Genomic DNA, 18,121 nt, shown 5'->3' with positions numbered 1-18,121 from the left:
AAAAATACTCTACAGACTAAAAAACATCTTCTCAATAGTCACCCAGGGGATATCCATCTGCTCCCTATAGAGAAAAAACATGGCTTGGAATATAGCTGCTCTATGATAGGTCCACAATACAGGTAGATTAACACCCCCCTCCAACAAATGTACTCAACCTCCTTTGCCATTGGGCTAGCAAAACCTGAAGTATGGTCAAGGGAAGCTGAGCACACATAAAATTAAACTGAGGGAGAATCATCATCTTATACGCTGCTATTCTCCCCCAGCAACTCAACGTTAGTTTTCCCAAATTCACCATTTCCTCCCCCATTTTCTTAATCAGAGCTGGATAATTTAACTGATACAACTCAGCTAGGTAACGGACAACACCCCAAGATAGCGAAAGCTATGAGCAACCCAGGAAAAGGCCACACCCAGTCCAGTGGGAGAAATCCGATCACCAATGCTTCTGTCTTCCCTGCATTCAACTTGTAGCCCAAAAATGTTGAGTAACTAGCCAATTCCTGCAGGAGAAAAGGCAAAGACCATTGGCATATAGCATCGCTTTGTGTGCCTGTTGACCAATTTGTACAGGGGCTACTGCAGCATTTAACCGAATGTGTGTGACCAGGGACTCAATTTCTAATGTAAAAAGCATAGGGGACAGTGGGCAGCCCTGCTGGGTCCTGTGAAAAAGAGGAAAATCCTCTGAGCTTGTCCCATTAACCACTATTCAAGATCTACCGTATTTTCGCGGATATAACGCGCGCGTTATACGTGATTTTACGTACCGCGCATACCCCTCGCGCGTTATATGCCTGAGCGCGGTATACAAAAGTTTTTAAACATAGTTCCCACCCCGCCCGACGCCCGATTCACCCCCCAGCAGGACCGCTCGCACCCCCACCCCGAACAACCGCTCGCACGCGCTCCCACCCGCATCCACGATCGGAGCAAGAGGGAGCCCAAGCCCTCTTGCCCGGCCGACTCCCCGACGTCCGATACATCCCCCCCCCCGGCAGGACCACTCGCACCCTCACCCCGAAGGACCGCCGACTCCCCAACAATTTCGGGCCAGGAGGGAGCCCAAACCCTCCTGGCCACGGCGACCCCCTAACCCCACCCCGCACTACATTACGGGCAGGAGGGATCCCAGGCCCTCCTGCCCTCGACGCAAACCCCCCTCCCTCCAACGACCGCCCCCCCCCAAGAACCTCTGACCGCCCCCCCAGCCGACCCGCGACCCCCCTGGCCGACCCCCACGACCCCCCCACCCCCCTTCCCCGTACCTTTGGAAGTTGGCCGGACAGACGGGAGCCAAACCCGCCTGTCCGGCAGGCAGCCAACGAAGGAATGAGGCCGGATTGGCCCATCCGTCCTAAAGCTCCACCTACTGGTGGGGCCTAAGGCGCGTGGGCCAATCAGAATAGGCCCTGGAGCCTTAGGTCCCACCTGGGGGCGCGGCCTGAGGCACATGGGCCAAACCCGACCATGTGTCTCAGGCCGCGCCCCCTGGTGGGACCTAAGGCTCCAGGGCCTATTCTGATTGGCCCACGCGCCTTAGGCCCCACCAGTAGGCGGAGCTTTAGGACGGATGGGCCAATCCGGCCTCATTCCTTCGTTGGCTGCCTGCCGGACAGGCGGGTTTGGCTCCCGTCTGTCCGGCCAACTTCCAAAGGTACGGGGAAGGGGGGTGTGGGGGTCGGCCAGGGGGGTCGCGGGTCGGCTGGGGGGGGGGGGGGTTTGCGTCGAGGGCAGGAGGGCCTGGGATCCCTCCTGCCCGTAATGTAGTGCGGGGTGGGGTTAGGGGGTCGCCGTGGCCAGGAGGATTTGGGCTCCCTCCTGGCCCAATATTGTCGGGGAGTCGGCGGTCCTTCGGGGTGGGGGTGCGAGTGGTCCTGCCGAGGGGGGAGAAGAATCGGACGTCGAGGGGGGGCATCAGGCTTTCAGGAGGGGGACAGGACTTCAAGGGGGGACAGGCAGATCTTCAAGGGGGACAGGCAGACCTTCAAGGGGGACAGGACTTCAAGGGGGGACAGGCAGACCTTCAAGGGGGGACAGGCAGACCTTCAAGGGGGGACAGGACTTCAAGGGGGACAGGCACGGAGAGGCGGGGCAGTGCACCGAAAGTCAGGGCGGGTGAACGGTGAGTCGGGGCAACCAGAGGAGAGTCGGGGCAGTGCACCGAAAGTCAGGGTGAGTCGGGGCAACCAGAGGAGAGTCGGGGCAGTGCACCGAAAGTCAGGGTGAGTCGGGGCAACCAGATGAGAGTCGGGGAGGGCGAAAGGAGAGTCGGGGTGGCCAGAGGAGAGTCGGGGAGAGCGAAAGGAGAGTCGGGGTGGCCAGAGGAGAGTCGGGCAGCATGCGCGTTATATGCCTGAGCGCGGTATAGAAAAGTTTTTGTACATATCATCGTGATTTCTGCGCACTATACCCCTGTGCGCGTTTTACAATGGTGCGCGTTATATCCGCGAAAATACGGTAGATTGCATATACAATGATTTAATCTAATATTAAGACCCATACCCACTCTATGGAGTAGGGTGAACAAAAACTCCCACTATCAAAGGCCTTTTCTGTGTCGGCTAAAAACCCTGCCCCCTTTGTGTATGCAACCAATGAAATATATTGACTACATTCCTTACATTATCAGCAATCAATTGCCCCTTGACAAAGACAGTTTGCTTTATGTTGGGCAAAACATTCGCCAAACGAAGGGCCAGAACTTTAGCTATAATTTTGATGTCACAATTAAATAAAGCAATAGGGTCTGTAACTGGCACAGGACTCTACCGGGGGAGGGGGGTCATCATCCAGGTCCAGTGGCAGGAGGGAGTGGGCATCCCTATTGTCAGGGCGGTTGACAGGAGCCCTGACAGCAGTGACAGGAGGCTGCTTCCTGTCATTACTGTCAGGGCTCTCCCTGACTCAATCATTCACTGAGTAATTGAGTTTGTATGCAAATTAAGATAGTGAATCAATTGCTGTTTTAAAATCAGCCAACAGCGATTGAATCGCAATATTTTAGTGAATCTGGGCCTAACTTTTTTTCTGCGGCCCTCCAAGTATCTACAAATCCAAAATGTGGCTCTGCAAAGAGTTTGAGACCATTTCTCTAACCCAGAGGTAGGCAATTCCAGTCCTCAAGAGCCGGAGCTAAGTCAGGTTTTCAGGATATCCACAATGAATATGTATGAGATGGATTTGCATGCACTACCTCCTTGAGATGCAAATCTAGCTCATTGTGGATATCCTGAAAACCTGACCTGGCCTTGTTCTAACCAATGGATAGGCAAAGAGGTGTTGGATTCTTTTGCACCTGGTACCACACCCCCAAACCAATTCAGCCACCAGATAAGAGTTAGGAGGAGGGCTAGGCCAAACAGTACTTTATAAAGTATACAACAAAATTTAACTTGTAAAAGTCATGCTTGACTAGGAAGCCAATATACTTTTATATAAAAGGGAGAAATACAATTAAATTTGTTCAATTAAAAGATCAACTGCACCATTTGTAGCCCTTTTATCCTACCTGCACAGCAGGATAGATACAACACGTTGCAGTAGTCGAAGGTCCCTAACAATCACAGAGAGTATGATAAAGGATGTGATACATTCTTGATTAAAACCTCAGTTAAAGTAGGTTGCTCGTCACTCCACCAACAATAGTTTGCTTTTATCTGTATTGAGTTTCAACTTATGCGAGCACATCCAATCTTCTATAGAATCTATTATCGCACTAAAGGACTCAGAATCCTCTTCAACCAAATGCACCACAGGTAAGAGAAGAATAATACTGTCTTCATAGTTATACAGGGATACATTCATACCATCCAAAATTAATCCTAAAGAGGCAAGATACAAATTAAATAACATAGGGGACAGTAAAAAACCCTGAGGGACCTCACAGGGCTAGGTCCAACTAGCGGAACTTCCCCAGGACCTTAATCCTATAAGTTCTTGTCTGCAAAAAAATCTTGAAACCAAGAGTAGCTCCAACCCTCAATCCCCACAGCTGCCAGTATCTGAAGAAGATCAAATGCACAAGATAAATCAAACTGTACAATCAAAGCTTTTTTCCCTCACTGCCACTGGTGAACTGTGTCCAACAGGAATCCTAACAGTGTCTGTACAATGATTCATCTTAAACTCTGAGATGTATGCAGCAAGGCAGGATCTTCTAACAGAATGATGAATAAGATGCCACCAACCCCTCCATTACCTTAACATAAATTGGAATCAAAGCTACGGATCTATAATTGGAAGGCAAGTTTTTGGACTCTAGGATTCCTCAGTACAGGTGTAATCAGCATCTCTGCCAGATCAGCCTCTGACCAGCAAGAAGTGAGCCTAGCGTGAACCTTAGCTGCATCCATTACAGCAGTTAGACACAAAACTATAGCAACTTTTAACAAGCTCGGAGGACAAAAATCCAGCTCAAAAGATGAGCATACTTCAAGTACATTTTCTGCATATCTTTTCAAAACACTTCCAGAAAGTCTGACCAGATCCTATCTTCCAGCACTGCTAATAACCTCAAAGAGGGGCTAACTACCTCCACTGGGGGTACAATGTGATACTGGAGTTTTAGGCTAATGGTTTGCATCTTGGTCTGAAAAAACACAGCCTGTTGGCTTGGTGAGGGAGGAGGGTCCATCAATACAGCGAGGCAAGGGCCTGTATTTGCAAAGTCACTCAATGACCTAAACAATTTTTTAGTATCTAATAGGCCTTCCTTTTTTCATATATTTACTAGGAGTAATGTACAGCCTTCTGAAGGAATTCATTCAAAGTGGTATATCATGCTAGCACTCCACCAACTGCATTATACAGATAAGAAAAACTAGGCTCCACTGAAAGTGTGAGATTGAATTCCAAATAGCCCAAAACGAATATGTATGAGATGGATTTACATTCACTACCTCCTTGAGATGCAAATCTATCTCATGCATATTTATTGTGGCTATCCTGAAAACTTGACCTGGCTCTGGCTCTTGACCGGAATTGCCTACCCCTGCCCTAGACCTAAGGCAGATTATACAATATAATCCAGGGGTGTCAAAGTCCCTCGAGGGCCGCAATCCAGTCGGTTTTTCAGGATTTCCCCAATGAATATGCATGAGATCTATTTGCATGCAATGCTTTCATTGTATGCTAATAGATCTCATGCATATTCATTGAGGAAATCCTGAAAACCTGACTGGATTGCGGCCCTCGAGGACTGACATTTGACACCCTTGACCTAACCAGTCAGGTTTTCAGGATAGCCGCAATGAATATGCATGAGATAAATTTGCATACAGCGGAGGTAGAACATGCATATTTATTATGGATATCCTGAAAACCTGACTGGCTAGGTGTGTCCTTAGGATTGGGTGGAGATTCCCTGCACTGAGGGAGTGCCACTAGTAGGGCAATTACAGCAAAAAATTTCCAGTCAGTTGTAACAAACCCATGATCATTTTCACCACTGGTATCAACTGTTGTATGTCACCAGTTGGCTGTATACCCCTGACGCAGCCTTGTTGTCAAAATGCAGCCACTTCTGGCACAATCTCCTGGAAGCATTAAAATAACCCCCCCCCCCCCCACTTCATATGATCTTATTGTCTTCTGTAACTAGTATATAGGAAACTTTGCACAAAAAACAGCACTCATTAGTAATAAATCAGTAGTTACCATTTTATAAAAATAAGTGTTCCGAGTCTCCACCCCTCATTATCACCTTATAAAAATCTTCACTTAAGGACATGAGGATCTGGATTCCTATAGTCTCCCTTATAAAGCCTCCCTCATTCAGTGAATTTCTTCTTCATATCTAAAGTGATTATATCAGGGGTGTCAAAGTCCCTCCTCAAGGGCTGCAATCCAGTCGGGTTTTCAGGATTTCCCCAATGAATATGCACGAGATCTATTAGCATACAATGAAAGTAATGCATGCAAATAGATCTCATGCATATTCATTGGGGAAATCCTGAAAACCCGACTGGATTGCAGTCCTCGAGGAGGGTCTTTGACCCCCCTCCCCCGGACTATATTGTATAAACTGCCCTAGGTCTGGGTAGGCAATTCTGATCCTCGCAAGCCAGAAGAGGTTTTCAGGATAGCCACAATAAATATGCATGAGATAGATTTGCATCTCAAGGAGGCAGTGCATGAAAATCCATCTCATACATATCCATTGTGGATATCCTGAAAACCTGACCTGGCTCCGGCTCTCGAGGACTGGAATTGCCTACCCCTGCTATATGCCAATAAGGTGGACTGAGCACGTGAGGCTAAAGCTGGTGAATTCAAGGTGATATGCTCAGCTAAGCCCAAATTGTTAAACTTGATCAGTGGCATGGAATGCTGCTACTATTTGGATTTTTGCCAGGTACTTGTGACTTTGGATTGGCCTCTGTGAAGATGGGATACAGGGCTAGATGGACCAATGGTCTGACCCAGTAAGGCTATTCTTATGTTCTTGAATGAATTAAATCTGAAACTATGTTGAAAAGACACTTAACAGCTCAGCTAATTGGCCCAAATGAGTTGAGCTGGAGAAGTAGGCAAAACTAGCTGAAGCCCATGAAAACCACAAGAAATGAAAAGGAAACTCAGGAAAATAAGTGACAACTGAATTATGTGAATGCAGGACTATGACTCATTTCTACAGCGCTACACGATGTAGGTAGGCAGTGCTGCCCATATGATATGCAGGCACTTTTTCCGACCCTAGCGAGTCGCTTGTTTACTCTTTCAAAAAAATACGAGAGGATGCCGATAAGTTTTTGACTTTTCCAATTTCACCTACTTTTTACTTTCATCACATCAAAATTTGTTTTGTATGTGTTTGACCCAAATTTCATAATTGTATCCTGATTAATTTGTTTTTTGCAAATCTGAAGAAAAAATGGTGCAAAACAATGGAGATTTCACTGCCAAAGAATGACAAGCGGTGATGAAATATCTTTTCCTAAAAGGGAATTCGGCCAAACAAATTTATGATGATATAACACAGAATAACATAACCATTTATTGTTATACCGCAATACCTTAGGAGTTCTATGCGGTTTACAAAAGAAAACTGAAACAGTGACAATAAAAACAAATGACCTAGAAATTACAAACATTTCTTAAATAAATAGGTTTTCAATAATTTCCTGAACTGCTGGTAAGAGACAGAGAGCTAACTAATAGATTTCCAAACAATTACATTAGGGGATAAGTGCCCTTCCTACTCTACAGTCAAGAACTGGGTTGCTGCATTTAGGGCTCCTTTTACTAAGCTGCGATAAGGGTTTTAGCGCACGAGGAATTGTCGCACACACTAGACCTTAACTCCAGCATTGAGCTGGTGTTAGTTCTAACCGCATTGTGTGGGTTTAGCACACGCTAAAATCCTGCGTGCGCAGCTTAGTAAAAGGAGCCATTAGTACAGGACATTGGAGCCAGGAAGACAAATATTCTGGGAGGTATACCACATTCATATTGTCCATATAGGTTTTGCCTATATGGGAGAAGACATCTTATGGCGGAACTTAGCAAGTAAAATGAAAAATTATTAGCTTGTTGGTTCAACGTTGCCTTGATCACAGATGTGATTGCTGGGCAGACTGGATGGACCTTTCAGGTCTTTATCTGTCGCCACTTACTATGTTACTATATTGCTTACATGAGGAAATGCTGAACACACTTTCAGTTATAGTAAAGGCTTTGCATTTAATGCATGGGAACTGAAAATGTTTACTGCACTTTAATAAAAAGCCCCCCCCCCCCTCCCCTACTTTATCACATACCACCCTAAAAGTAAAACACAGTACTTCAAACAGAATATTTCAAAAATGCACTTTGCAGAATCACTTTTACTATTGTTTTATCACCCATGAACATTTGGTACATATGAAAGGCACATTAGGAAATTAGCAAAAATCATATATTACTTAGTAGAAAAATATAACCGTTACAGATACATTTGTTTTTGCAAAAACACATGAGTTATAGTGGACATATTTTATACTGAAAATTAGAAAACAACTTTCCTTTACTATTTGGCAAAATATATCCACAATACAATATAAAATGGCTGAAAACCTTATCTTATACCACACTTGTGTTCTACCAAATATATAACATGATCTAGTTTATATCAACACTGTATGAAGAACCTTGGTTTTCCCTTAGGCTTTGCACAGCGCAAAGTGCTATCACATAGGATCAGTGGTGGGTTGTCAGAAGTTATTTTACCTTAATTATAAATAACTTTTCAGAAGATGATTTGGAAATTTAAAGTGCTAAATGTACATTCAACAGGATAAAAGGTGAGCTACCCCAATATTATAAGTAGCATTCAAAATCAATTAGTTTATTTTGAGGGGACTTGTAAGAAGAATGATTAAAAATGAGATATTTTCTTTAAATATCTAGCACTATTAATCTGATAGCACTCACATATATATATATATATATATTTTTTTATAAGTATTTACACTTTTTTTTTGTTAATTTCTTAAAAGACCAATAGCTTTTCTGGGGAAAGAATTGAACAGCAGTTGTTGTTTTTTCTATTCTGTTTAAGGAGTCTTTCTGAGAAATTGACTCATTGCTATGAAGAGTCCGAGGAGTTTATAAATCAGCCTTTGTGACTTACATTCACTGTAATGAATAGGCTTGAAATGAGGTAAATGCTTATAAAATATCCAAATGCTGGCAGATTAGTACTGCTGGATTTTAAGAAAACTGCTCATTTCTAATTCTTCTCATAAACACTGCTATTTTGCTTGGGGACTTGTAAGAAAAATAAAATTTTTAAAAAAAGTTTTTGATTAAGTTGATATTGAGGTGATTCACCTTTCATTAAGTTGTAAACATAATAAAGATGTACTTTTCCACAGTTTTCAAAATTAAATATAAAAATTCAAATCTATTTCAGTATCTTTTCAAGAATCATTTCCAACTTTAATTGGATAAAGTGGGCTGAGATTTACATAATTTAAACCCTACTTTTATTAGAACTAGACTCGTATCACATGTATCATATGTTAAGTGGCATCTTAACTGAAAACCCAATGTGTAATTTTCAAACCTGCTGTAACAGTGGTGAGTTTTATATTCTTTAAGAGGGGGGTGTCAAATGTCAATCTTGCCTAACTACAACTAGCTTAGGTTCTCGGGATATCTCTACTAATTATGTGGAAGAAACTGCAACCATGGAGGGCCTCCAAACCATCTGGTTTTCAAGACAGCCCCAGTGAATGACCATGAGAGATATCTATTTATTGATATCCCTGGGAGAGTAGTGTAAGTCAGACCGAGCCATATTGGCTTTAATATGTAACTCACTGCCAAATACTACTTTATGTGAGGCAAATGCTTAAAGAATACATTCCAGACAAAACTGTTGATACTGGGCAGTAGTGCCGAGAACTTCTGAAATATTACACAACAAAGGGTATGATTTTTCTTGTGAAATGTATTTCTTAAACAAACAATTCAGTGGTGAGAAATTGGCAAAAGTAATAAATACAAGGGTTGCACAAGGGGTATTTTTTCCAGCCATTTTATACTGAACAGGTAGTGCACCTTCATTAAACTCTGCAACATTTAGGAAGCTGGCATCGAGTGATATTTTGTGAATATATTCATTTCTAGGAAACTAAACATACCACAGTAGTTCAATGTGTTATGCTAGGCACATGGGTTTTGAACTCTGATAATGGCCTTTATTTCAGCAATACCATGAGAAATGCCAGGGAGAAATCATGTCCTTTTCATCCTGTTCCCCTAAACTTTGTCACAGTGTTTTGAGTGCAGAAAAAAAAAATAGTGTCTTGTAGTTTAGATTCTGGAGCCAGTAGGAATCAGTTAAGGTGCCCTGCAAGATTGAATGTGAATCTCTAAGATGGGCGCAAGCCACATCCTTAAACAGCAGCCTTCCTTCACTGGAGATCGTCACAGCCCTGTTTAATCCCTTCTGCATCCTGTGGGCGAGTCAAATTCCAGTGGTTCCTGGCATTTCAGCCTTTGACTGCATACACATCCATTTTCTTCCACAATCTCGGCGTGTCTATCACAGTGTTCAGACCTTAAACCTCTTTGTTCCATGAAATTTAGTACTGTATTACTAGAACGCATGGGTAAATGTATTGCAGACATACTTTTAATGCAACCCATCGGTTTATCTCCACTGTCCGTCTCTACCGCCACATCTTTTACAGAATCATCAGCATTTTCTCCTACAACCCTCTCAGCTCTGTTCTCTTCCAGTACCTCCACAGGTTTCAACTTCTTTTTGTCAAAATGTTTAATTGCCAACTGTAATCAAAAAGGTATACATCAGAAACATTGATACATGCTGGTTGCAGTATATTTTCTTACACATGGCATGTCGGTTTCCTCAACAAACAAAAACTAATACAGTATACATCGTTTTCCCTTTAACCTAAAACCATTTTCTGTGCTCTTTCTTGCTGTCATGCTTACATTTTGGCCCTTTTCCTTACTCTTTAGCTCTCTGCAATGATTGATTACTGTTCCAGGGAGCAGCAGTATTTATGTAACTGACAGCAGTGGCCAAGCAGTAAGACAAATAGTGGTCCATAAAGAATAACAACCCAAGATAAGAAATTAGTTTATGTTTGGCATGTAAAAGACCCTAATAGTGGGGGTCTTTTACTAAGGCATGCTAGCTGATTTAGCACCCATTATATTCTATGGATGCGTTAGCATTTAATGTGCGCTAAATCAGCTAGCGCACCTTAGTAAAAGATCCCCAGTATTAGAAAAACTAACTTAAAATACAAAAAGTTATCTATGTCTTGAAAGTAGGTTACATCTATACAACACAATCAGTATAATTCTGCTTCTCCCATTCTGAAATGTTTAACTAGAATGTTGAGAAAACATTTTGCACTAAAACATAGCGATGGCCTACAACAATAGCTCTCATTTCATGACTGCCACGGCTTGAGTGCAAGTCTGCTCTGCTTTTCATGGCAAGAGAAAGAAAGTGAAGTGTAATTATAGCCCTGCTCAGACACCAACAAGAGAACGAGCGGCACCAGTACTGCCCAATGAAAGAGGACTGGAAGAAGGGTGGAGGAAAAGGCCCAATAATTTTACAAAGATGTCAAAAGTGAAAACACTTGAGAATCACTTATCTCAAACACTGCGGCAGTAACAGCGTCGATGCTCATAGAATTCCTAAGAACACTGGCGCTGTTACCGCCGTGGCTAAAAAACACTACGGTTTTGTAAAGGGAGGGGAGGGTTACAATTAAACTAAATTAAAGAGCCTACCATCCCCCTCAACAACTCACCTTGTATCAGGTTCACATTCAATACACATTGATTTTTCACAACAGACAGAAATACATACACTAACACATTGCTTATGTCTTTACCTACAAAGAGGTTTAGCTATATTCCAAAGCATAGCATTTGTTGCTGTAAAGCTCTGTGTTATCTTTTAATATTCTTTCTGCATCCCGCTCTTTGCTGTTTCTTCTGATTCTGTCATCCACTGTACACATTTGGAGGATTCATTTTCCAACAGGATACCTACTGTGTCAAGGCATAAAGGCAACCATCTCTAGTCTATTTTATAAAGGCACGTAGGCCCCCTGATTCTTAAAATCTGCCTAAAGTTAAGCACTGATATCAGCACTGATTCTTTAAAACTTGGGCACCCATTATAGAATCATGCTTAGTGTCACTTAAGCATACTTAGGTGGCACTCAGTGTCCTAACATTTAGGTGTCTCCAATTTATTCCAGTTTTCTTTGGCTAAAATTAGGCACCTGTATCAAGCCTAATGACACCAGATTCACAAAGGGCAAGATTCTGCAAATGGCACTGCTATCGGCAGTCGCCTATAAAAATGCTTTCAATCACGCAGCAGTGCCGTTTGTAGAATCACGACTTGCGTGAAAGATAGGCACCAGACATGTAGGCCAGGACTTTGAAGGCCTATATTTCTGGCGTCTACCTTTCACGTGAATCACATCTAAAGAGGTGCCTACCAGCATTTTTGGCATTGGCCATGCCTACTTCAGCCATAAGCGCTTCCATAGCCGCGATTACAGTGCCACTGGTAGGTGGCTACATTTTTATTTACGCTGGTACACCACCTACCACTGCCTAACAAAGTGCCGTTTGTAGAATTGCCTAACTCGAAAACATGCCTATGATCCACTCCAACCATGCCCACTTTTAGTGTAGGTGCTTTGGGATAGGTGCCTACATTTTATAGCATCGAGGTTTTGGAGTTAAGTGCCTAACTTTCAATTAAGTCCAATTAAAGCCGATTATGAGATGTTGAGTGCCAATATCAGCACTGATTAAGCCTATTGCTCAATTAAATTTATCAGTGCCTAACTTTAGGTAGACTTTATAGAATCAAGGCCAAAGTATTTTTATAAAGACACACAGGTGCCTAAGGACAAAGCATCAGACTTCATGGCTACACTGAACTCACAGACAAAATGTTTCTGAAGATTTTATAAACTGTGTGTGGAAATCATGGCCTCACCTCTAGTCTCCCCAAATTCTACCACTAAGCACACTATATGCAGGTTGTGAAAATATGTGCCTTCTTGTTGCCCATGCATACTTTTACAGATGTAACTTCTACAGTAATTATATAAAAAAACATTTTACAAGTTTCAAGTTTATTAAAATTTATTATGCCGCTTATAAGAGATTTCTAAAATTAGTAGATAAATTATATAATAGAAATAGAACATTCATTGTACAAAAATGGAAAAAAAATCTAAATAAGCATTTTTAACCTCACCTGATGCCTTAAGTCTTCACCAAAATTAGGAATGCTTTTATCTTGAGTCATTGTTTTCCTTAAATTCACAGACCTAACACACACAAACATGAAATGAACCAGAAGTAATAAAATCTAAAATCTATAATGGCTTGTAAAAAAAAAAAAGTCTTCATAGCCTTTTTATATTTTTTTTCATGTTCTGCTGTCTCAAAGGTACAATTCAAAATTAACAATTTACTAACCTATATATAACATTACACTTTCAAAATAAAAAGACCAATAATAAAAGAATAAGAAACCAAAATGTTTTGATGATGCAAGTCTTCACAACACTTAACTCTTTTCAGAGGATTGTGTTCATGAGGAGCTAACTAAACTAAAGGTGGACAAAGCGATGGGGCTGGATGGTGCACATCTGAGGCTACTGAAGGAACTACTGACAGACCTTTCTGATGCTTCTCTAGAGTTGGGAGTGGTACTGGAGGACTGGAGAAGGATGAATTTGGTTCCTCTCCATAAAAGTGAAAGTAAGGAAGAAGTAGGGAACTACAGGCTGGTAAGTCTGACTTTTCTGGTAAGTAAATTAATGGAAATACTTTTAAAACAGAGAATACTGTAGTAACATTTCTGGAATCCAGTGGATTACAGGACCTGAGACAACATGGATTCATTAGATGCAAATCCTGTTAGACAAATCCGATCAATTTCTTTGACTGGGTGAGCAGAGAGTACTTATGTGGCGTATTTAGATTTTAGGAAAGCCTTTGACAGTGTTCTACACAAGTATCTCGTTTCGTGGAAAAATCGCCACTGCTTCAGGGCCACCCACTGGAATTAGCTATCCTAAAACGCAAATAAACATAATGTGACCAAAAATCAAAGTATATATAGGCTTACCTTGTAAAAGGCTGTGAAATACTCACTGTTCAACAGCCTGGCATTAAATTTCCTGGTTTGCTGCCAACTGCAAGAGACAGCCAGGCTACCTCCCGCGGTCTGAATATTGGGCCCATTCTATTCTGCCTGCCAAGCCCCAAGGTGATTCTCAAATGACTTTATTGTATTATAATGAACTTGACTGACATCTTGCCACCCTAAGGAGCTTCTCACTAGTAGTAGTACTAAACATAGATGGCATACATGCCTAATTTAACAGTGCTTATTGGGGTGCCAGAATGAAGGGTAATATATTGAAACACTACGTTGTTTGGCTATCTAGCAAACTGTGATTATGCAATTGCTAGTTAGTTTTATCTGTCTGGCAGGCTTAAGTTCTGTTGTCAATAAAAAGTCCTTGCAGAAATGCAGGTATTCGCATAGCCAGATCATCTGAGCAGTCTATATAAAGGAAATGAGAGGCTAAACACTCAGGCAATGACCATGTTATTATTGCTATTTAGAATAGTACAGAGCCTTGAGTTTAGGTAGAGATAGATGGTAAAGGAGAAAAGGAAGAAGACAAAAACAGACAGTCAAACTTTATAGCTGACAGACAGGATGTGTCTGTATTCATAGCAGTGTGAATAAAGTAACTGGGCCAGTTGGATGGATGATTTTGGACTTTATCTGCCATTGTTTACTATGTTACAAACTCTCTAAGAATGCACAAAGTTACTGGTTTTTTTTTGCTCCATTAGACGCATCTGACCATAAGATGCACCCTAGATTTAGAGGAGGAAAAAAAGGAAAAAACCCAAAACAACAAACATTCTGAACCAAACCCCACACTTCTTGCCAAGCTGCTTCAGTGTGTACTAACATTAACCTGGAAGAAATGTTTCATGGTAAGAATGGCAACATTTTGCTCTCAAGTACCCCATTAGATCACTTCACTTTACAACCTCCCCCCCTCCCCCCCCCCGAAAACATCAGTTGCCCCTGCTAACAGGATTAATATTCCCTTTCACCTTCAAAACAAATGAACAAAAATTTGTCTGATTTCATTGATAATTCCACCCGTCTCCATCCCATTTATAGTTTAAAGCAAGTATAGTCCTGAAAAATATTCCAATTCTTTCAATTAAAACAATAAGCATATTACAAAGCTAACGCAGATGGTGTACAAAGAAAACTAACATTTAATCACTCATTCTTGCTCCAACACAGAGTAATGGTTATTTTAGAGAATCCATATAGCAGCATTCAACTGCTATTGTTCCCAACAATTTGTAACCAATTATCTGGAAAGAGGAATGTTTAGTAGATTGGTCAATAAAACTGCAGTGGCTGGGTACTCTTCCTGCAAATGGTGAAATGGATACCTCTATATACTAGGTAAAACATTTGTTGGGTATTTCTAATGTGTCATGGAGAAACTAGTAACAGCAAAGAAGCAGTTAATCATCCAAATTTAAAAAATCTCTCTCAACTTACAAAGTCATCATGTACAGAAGTAGATGATATATTGTACCCCTCCCTCCCCCCGCCATGAAAAATGATTGTTAAAGGCCAACATAAATAATGCATGGGCCCATTCTACTCTTTTCCCTCTATCCCCAAACCAAAAGAGTAGAATGGGCCCATGCATTATTCATGTTGGCCCATACCTGGTTTTAATCGCGGTAACAGGACATCACCCTGTACCTGGTTTTAATAGTGGCTGGATGGTCGCAGCAGCGAGGTGAACAAGGCAGGCGCAAGCTTTTCACACGCCTGCCTGGTCCCGCGCTGCTGCCTCCCGGTGGTGTGAGAGGAATCCGCACCGAAATAACCGCCGTCTCAGGGCCCAACAGTCAGTCGCCTCCAACAGGGCTGATCCGCCGGCTATGTGTTACATTGGCTGTTGGCCTCTGTTACACTTGTCTCTGGCTCCATCAGCCGCAGGCGCTGGCTGCTCTTCTTCACTGGTCTCCTTCGCTGGTCTCCGCTGCAACCCTGAGCAGAGGGAGAGGCTGGCAGCGCAACACAAAGACTGCACCCTCGCTGGTATACTGGGCGTCCCCATAAGCCACTTTCCTCCATTGATCCACACCCTCCGAGCTCTTCACAATGCACTGCTTTCACCCTGGCAACCAGAACATTGCTGACCTCCGTCACCTCGGCACACCTCCCAACTCCCTGCTGCCTTGTTCGCCGCTGTGCGAGGGAAGCACCACGATTAAAAACAGGTAGGGGGGGCTGTTGTATTCACTCCATAAGACGCACCCTTATTGCCACCCACTTTTTTGGGGTGAAAAAAGTGTGTCTTATGGAGCGAAAAATAAGGTAAATACCATTTTTCCTATCCAGGCAGCTTCCTCCTGCTAATTTGTGACTTAAGCTCAACCAAATCAAGCCTTCCCAAGGATATATCCCTTATTTTAATATACTCCCTTGCCTCCAAATGCAGATAGTCTGGTCACCACAGAAACATAATTAAACTGCAAAGGAAACTATGCCTAAATCAGAATGTGACTGCAAGATTGATATTTGGTAAAACGAAATTGGACCACCATCAGCAGTGTAGCGTGAAGCTTCATTGGCTTCCTATGGCAGCTTGAGCTGAGTTTATGTTTTATTAAAACTTGTTATACCGCCTGTTCATACGAAAGGTCCAAGCGGTTTAAAGATTTATATACCAAACAACAGATTTTAATTTGGCCAGGCCCCTAAGGAATTTGCTCCCCGGATTTTATTATTAGGATCTTCTTTTACCAGTAAGAACTCTGCCCAATTGTTTTTGACTTTTCCTTCTACTAAAGGTCTAAGATAAGGTATATTTATAAGAAATATTTCCCTTTTTATGAAATGAAAATTTGTCATTGTTTACTGTTAAATGTTCATCTTGCTCCTACTTATATTAGGGCCCCTTTAATCAATCTGCAGTAGAACATTTTAGCGCAGGATGGTGAGGTAAATGCTCCGATGCTCATTCAATTCCTATGAGCGTTGGAGCATTTACCTCGTTGGCCCACACTAAAACGCTCTACCATGGCTTGATAAAAAGAGTCTCACCACTCTCTCAATCAGCTTCTAATTCCATGTCTCCAATCGAGCCAAGCCAGCCCGGTCCAGTTTCACAAAAGCTACTCCTCTGCTTTAATTTCTCTGCTCCTGAAAGGCTAGAACCAAATGCTGCAGCTCCACCAGCCCACTCTGATATGGCAGAACGAAGAGAGGTAGACCGTCCTCCCTTGGGACTCCAGAAGTCGTGGACTGGGAGCTGGATGCAAGTGGAGGCTCCGGGCTGCCCAGGAAAGGCACTGAGGAGTTCTGATCGACAAGTTGATGAAGCCATCCGCGCAATGTGTGGCGGTGGAGAAAGGGCGAACAGAATGCTAGGAATGATAAAGAAGGGGATCACGAACAGATCGGAGAAGGTTATCATGCCACTGTACCAGGCCATGGTGCGCCCTCACCTGGAATACTGCGTTCAGCACTGGTTGCTGTACATGAAGGAGGACACGGTTCTACTCGAGAGGGTCCAGAGAAGAGCGACTAAGATGGTTAAGAGGTTGGAGGAGCAGCGAAAGATTAGAGAAACTGGGCCTCTTCTCCCTCGAACAGAGATTGAGAGGGGACATGATTGAAACATTCAAGGTACTGAAGGGGATAGAATCAGTAGATAAGGACAGGTTGTTCACCCTTTCCAAGGTAGGGAGAACGAGAGGGCACTCTCTAAAGTTGAAAGGGGATAGATTCCGTACAAACGTAAGGAAGTTCTTCACCCAGAGAATGGTGGAAAACTGGAACACTCTTCCGGAGTCTGTTATAGGGGATAACACCCTCCAGGGATTCAAGACAAAGTTAGACAAGTTCCTGCTGAACAAGAACGTACGCTGACAGGGTTAGTCTCAGGGCGCTGGTCTTTGACTAGAGGGCCGCCATGTGAGCAGACTGCTGGGCATGATGGACCACTGGTCTGATCCAGCAGCGGCAATTCTTATGTTTTTATGTTCTCCTTCCTCTCTCTCTCTTTTTCTACCCCACCAAGGCCCAAATACATTAGGATGTTATATTGCCAGCAAACTGTCCGATTTCAAAACGGCGATCGATACTGAAACAATTTCACATGCAAATGAGTTTCATGGAGATCCACCATAATCTTATCTGATCAGTCATTGGAAAAAAGTGACTGACATGAGCAGAGCTGACAAGGGATGCCCAAACAACTGAGTGGCAGGGGAAGCCCCGAAGCAGCCTCCTGTCGCTCAGCTGTTCGGGGCACAGATGTTATACATGACACTCTCCCCCTCCCAATAGCTCCCTGTTAAAATCAGCAGGCGGGATACCCACTCCCTACCTCAATGGCCACTCAAACCCTTCCCCAGACACCCCCCATACCTTATTGAGATGACAGCAGGAGAAATGCCTACTCCCTACTGCTGGTAGGCCCACCTCTTCAAAATCGTGGGCCTTCCTCCTCCTGGTGCATCCTGGGGATGCACTGGGAGGAGCCTAAGA

General features: G+C 43.0%; 1 protein-coding gene across 6 annotated transcripts in view; it reads right to left on the bottom strand.

The window, feature by feature from the left end:
* Window positions 1-7,811: 7,811 nt before the first annotated feature.
* Window positions 7,812-18,121, bottom strand: part of ANKRD27 (ankyrin repeat domain 27) — a 141,304-nt gene continuing 130,994 nt past the window's right edge. For all 6 annotated transcript variants that reach the window (XM_033940966.1, XM_033940967.1, XM_033940972.1 and 3 more), the window contains 2 exons: window positions 12,758-12,830; window positions 7,812-10,278 (listed from right to left, as the gene is read on the bottom strand). In XM_033940966.1, coding sequence (XP_033796857.1) covers window positions 9,928-10,278; window positions 12,758-12,830 — 424 coding nt within the window. In that variant the 3' untranslated portion in view covers window positions 7,812-9,927. The remainder of the gene's footprint in view (window positions 10,279-12,757; window positions 12,831-18,121) is intronic.

Source organism: Geotrypetes seraphini, chromosome 4 (genome assembly GCF_902459505.1).
Source record: "Geotrypetes seraphini chromosome 4, aGeoSer1.1, whole genome shotgun sequence".
Lineage (NCBI taxonomy): Eukaryota > Metazoa > Chordata > Amphibia > Gymnophiona > Dermophiidae > Geotrypetes > Geotrypetes seraphini.
This window is presented reverse-complemented; position numbering and strand designations above follow the sequence as displayed.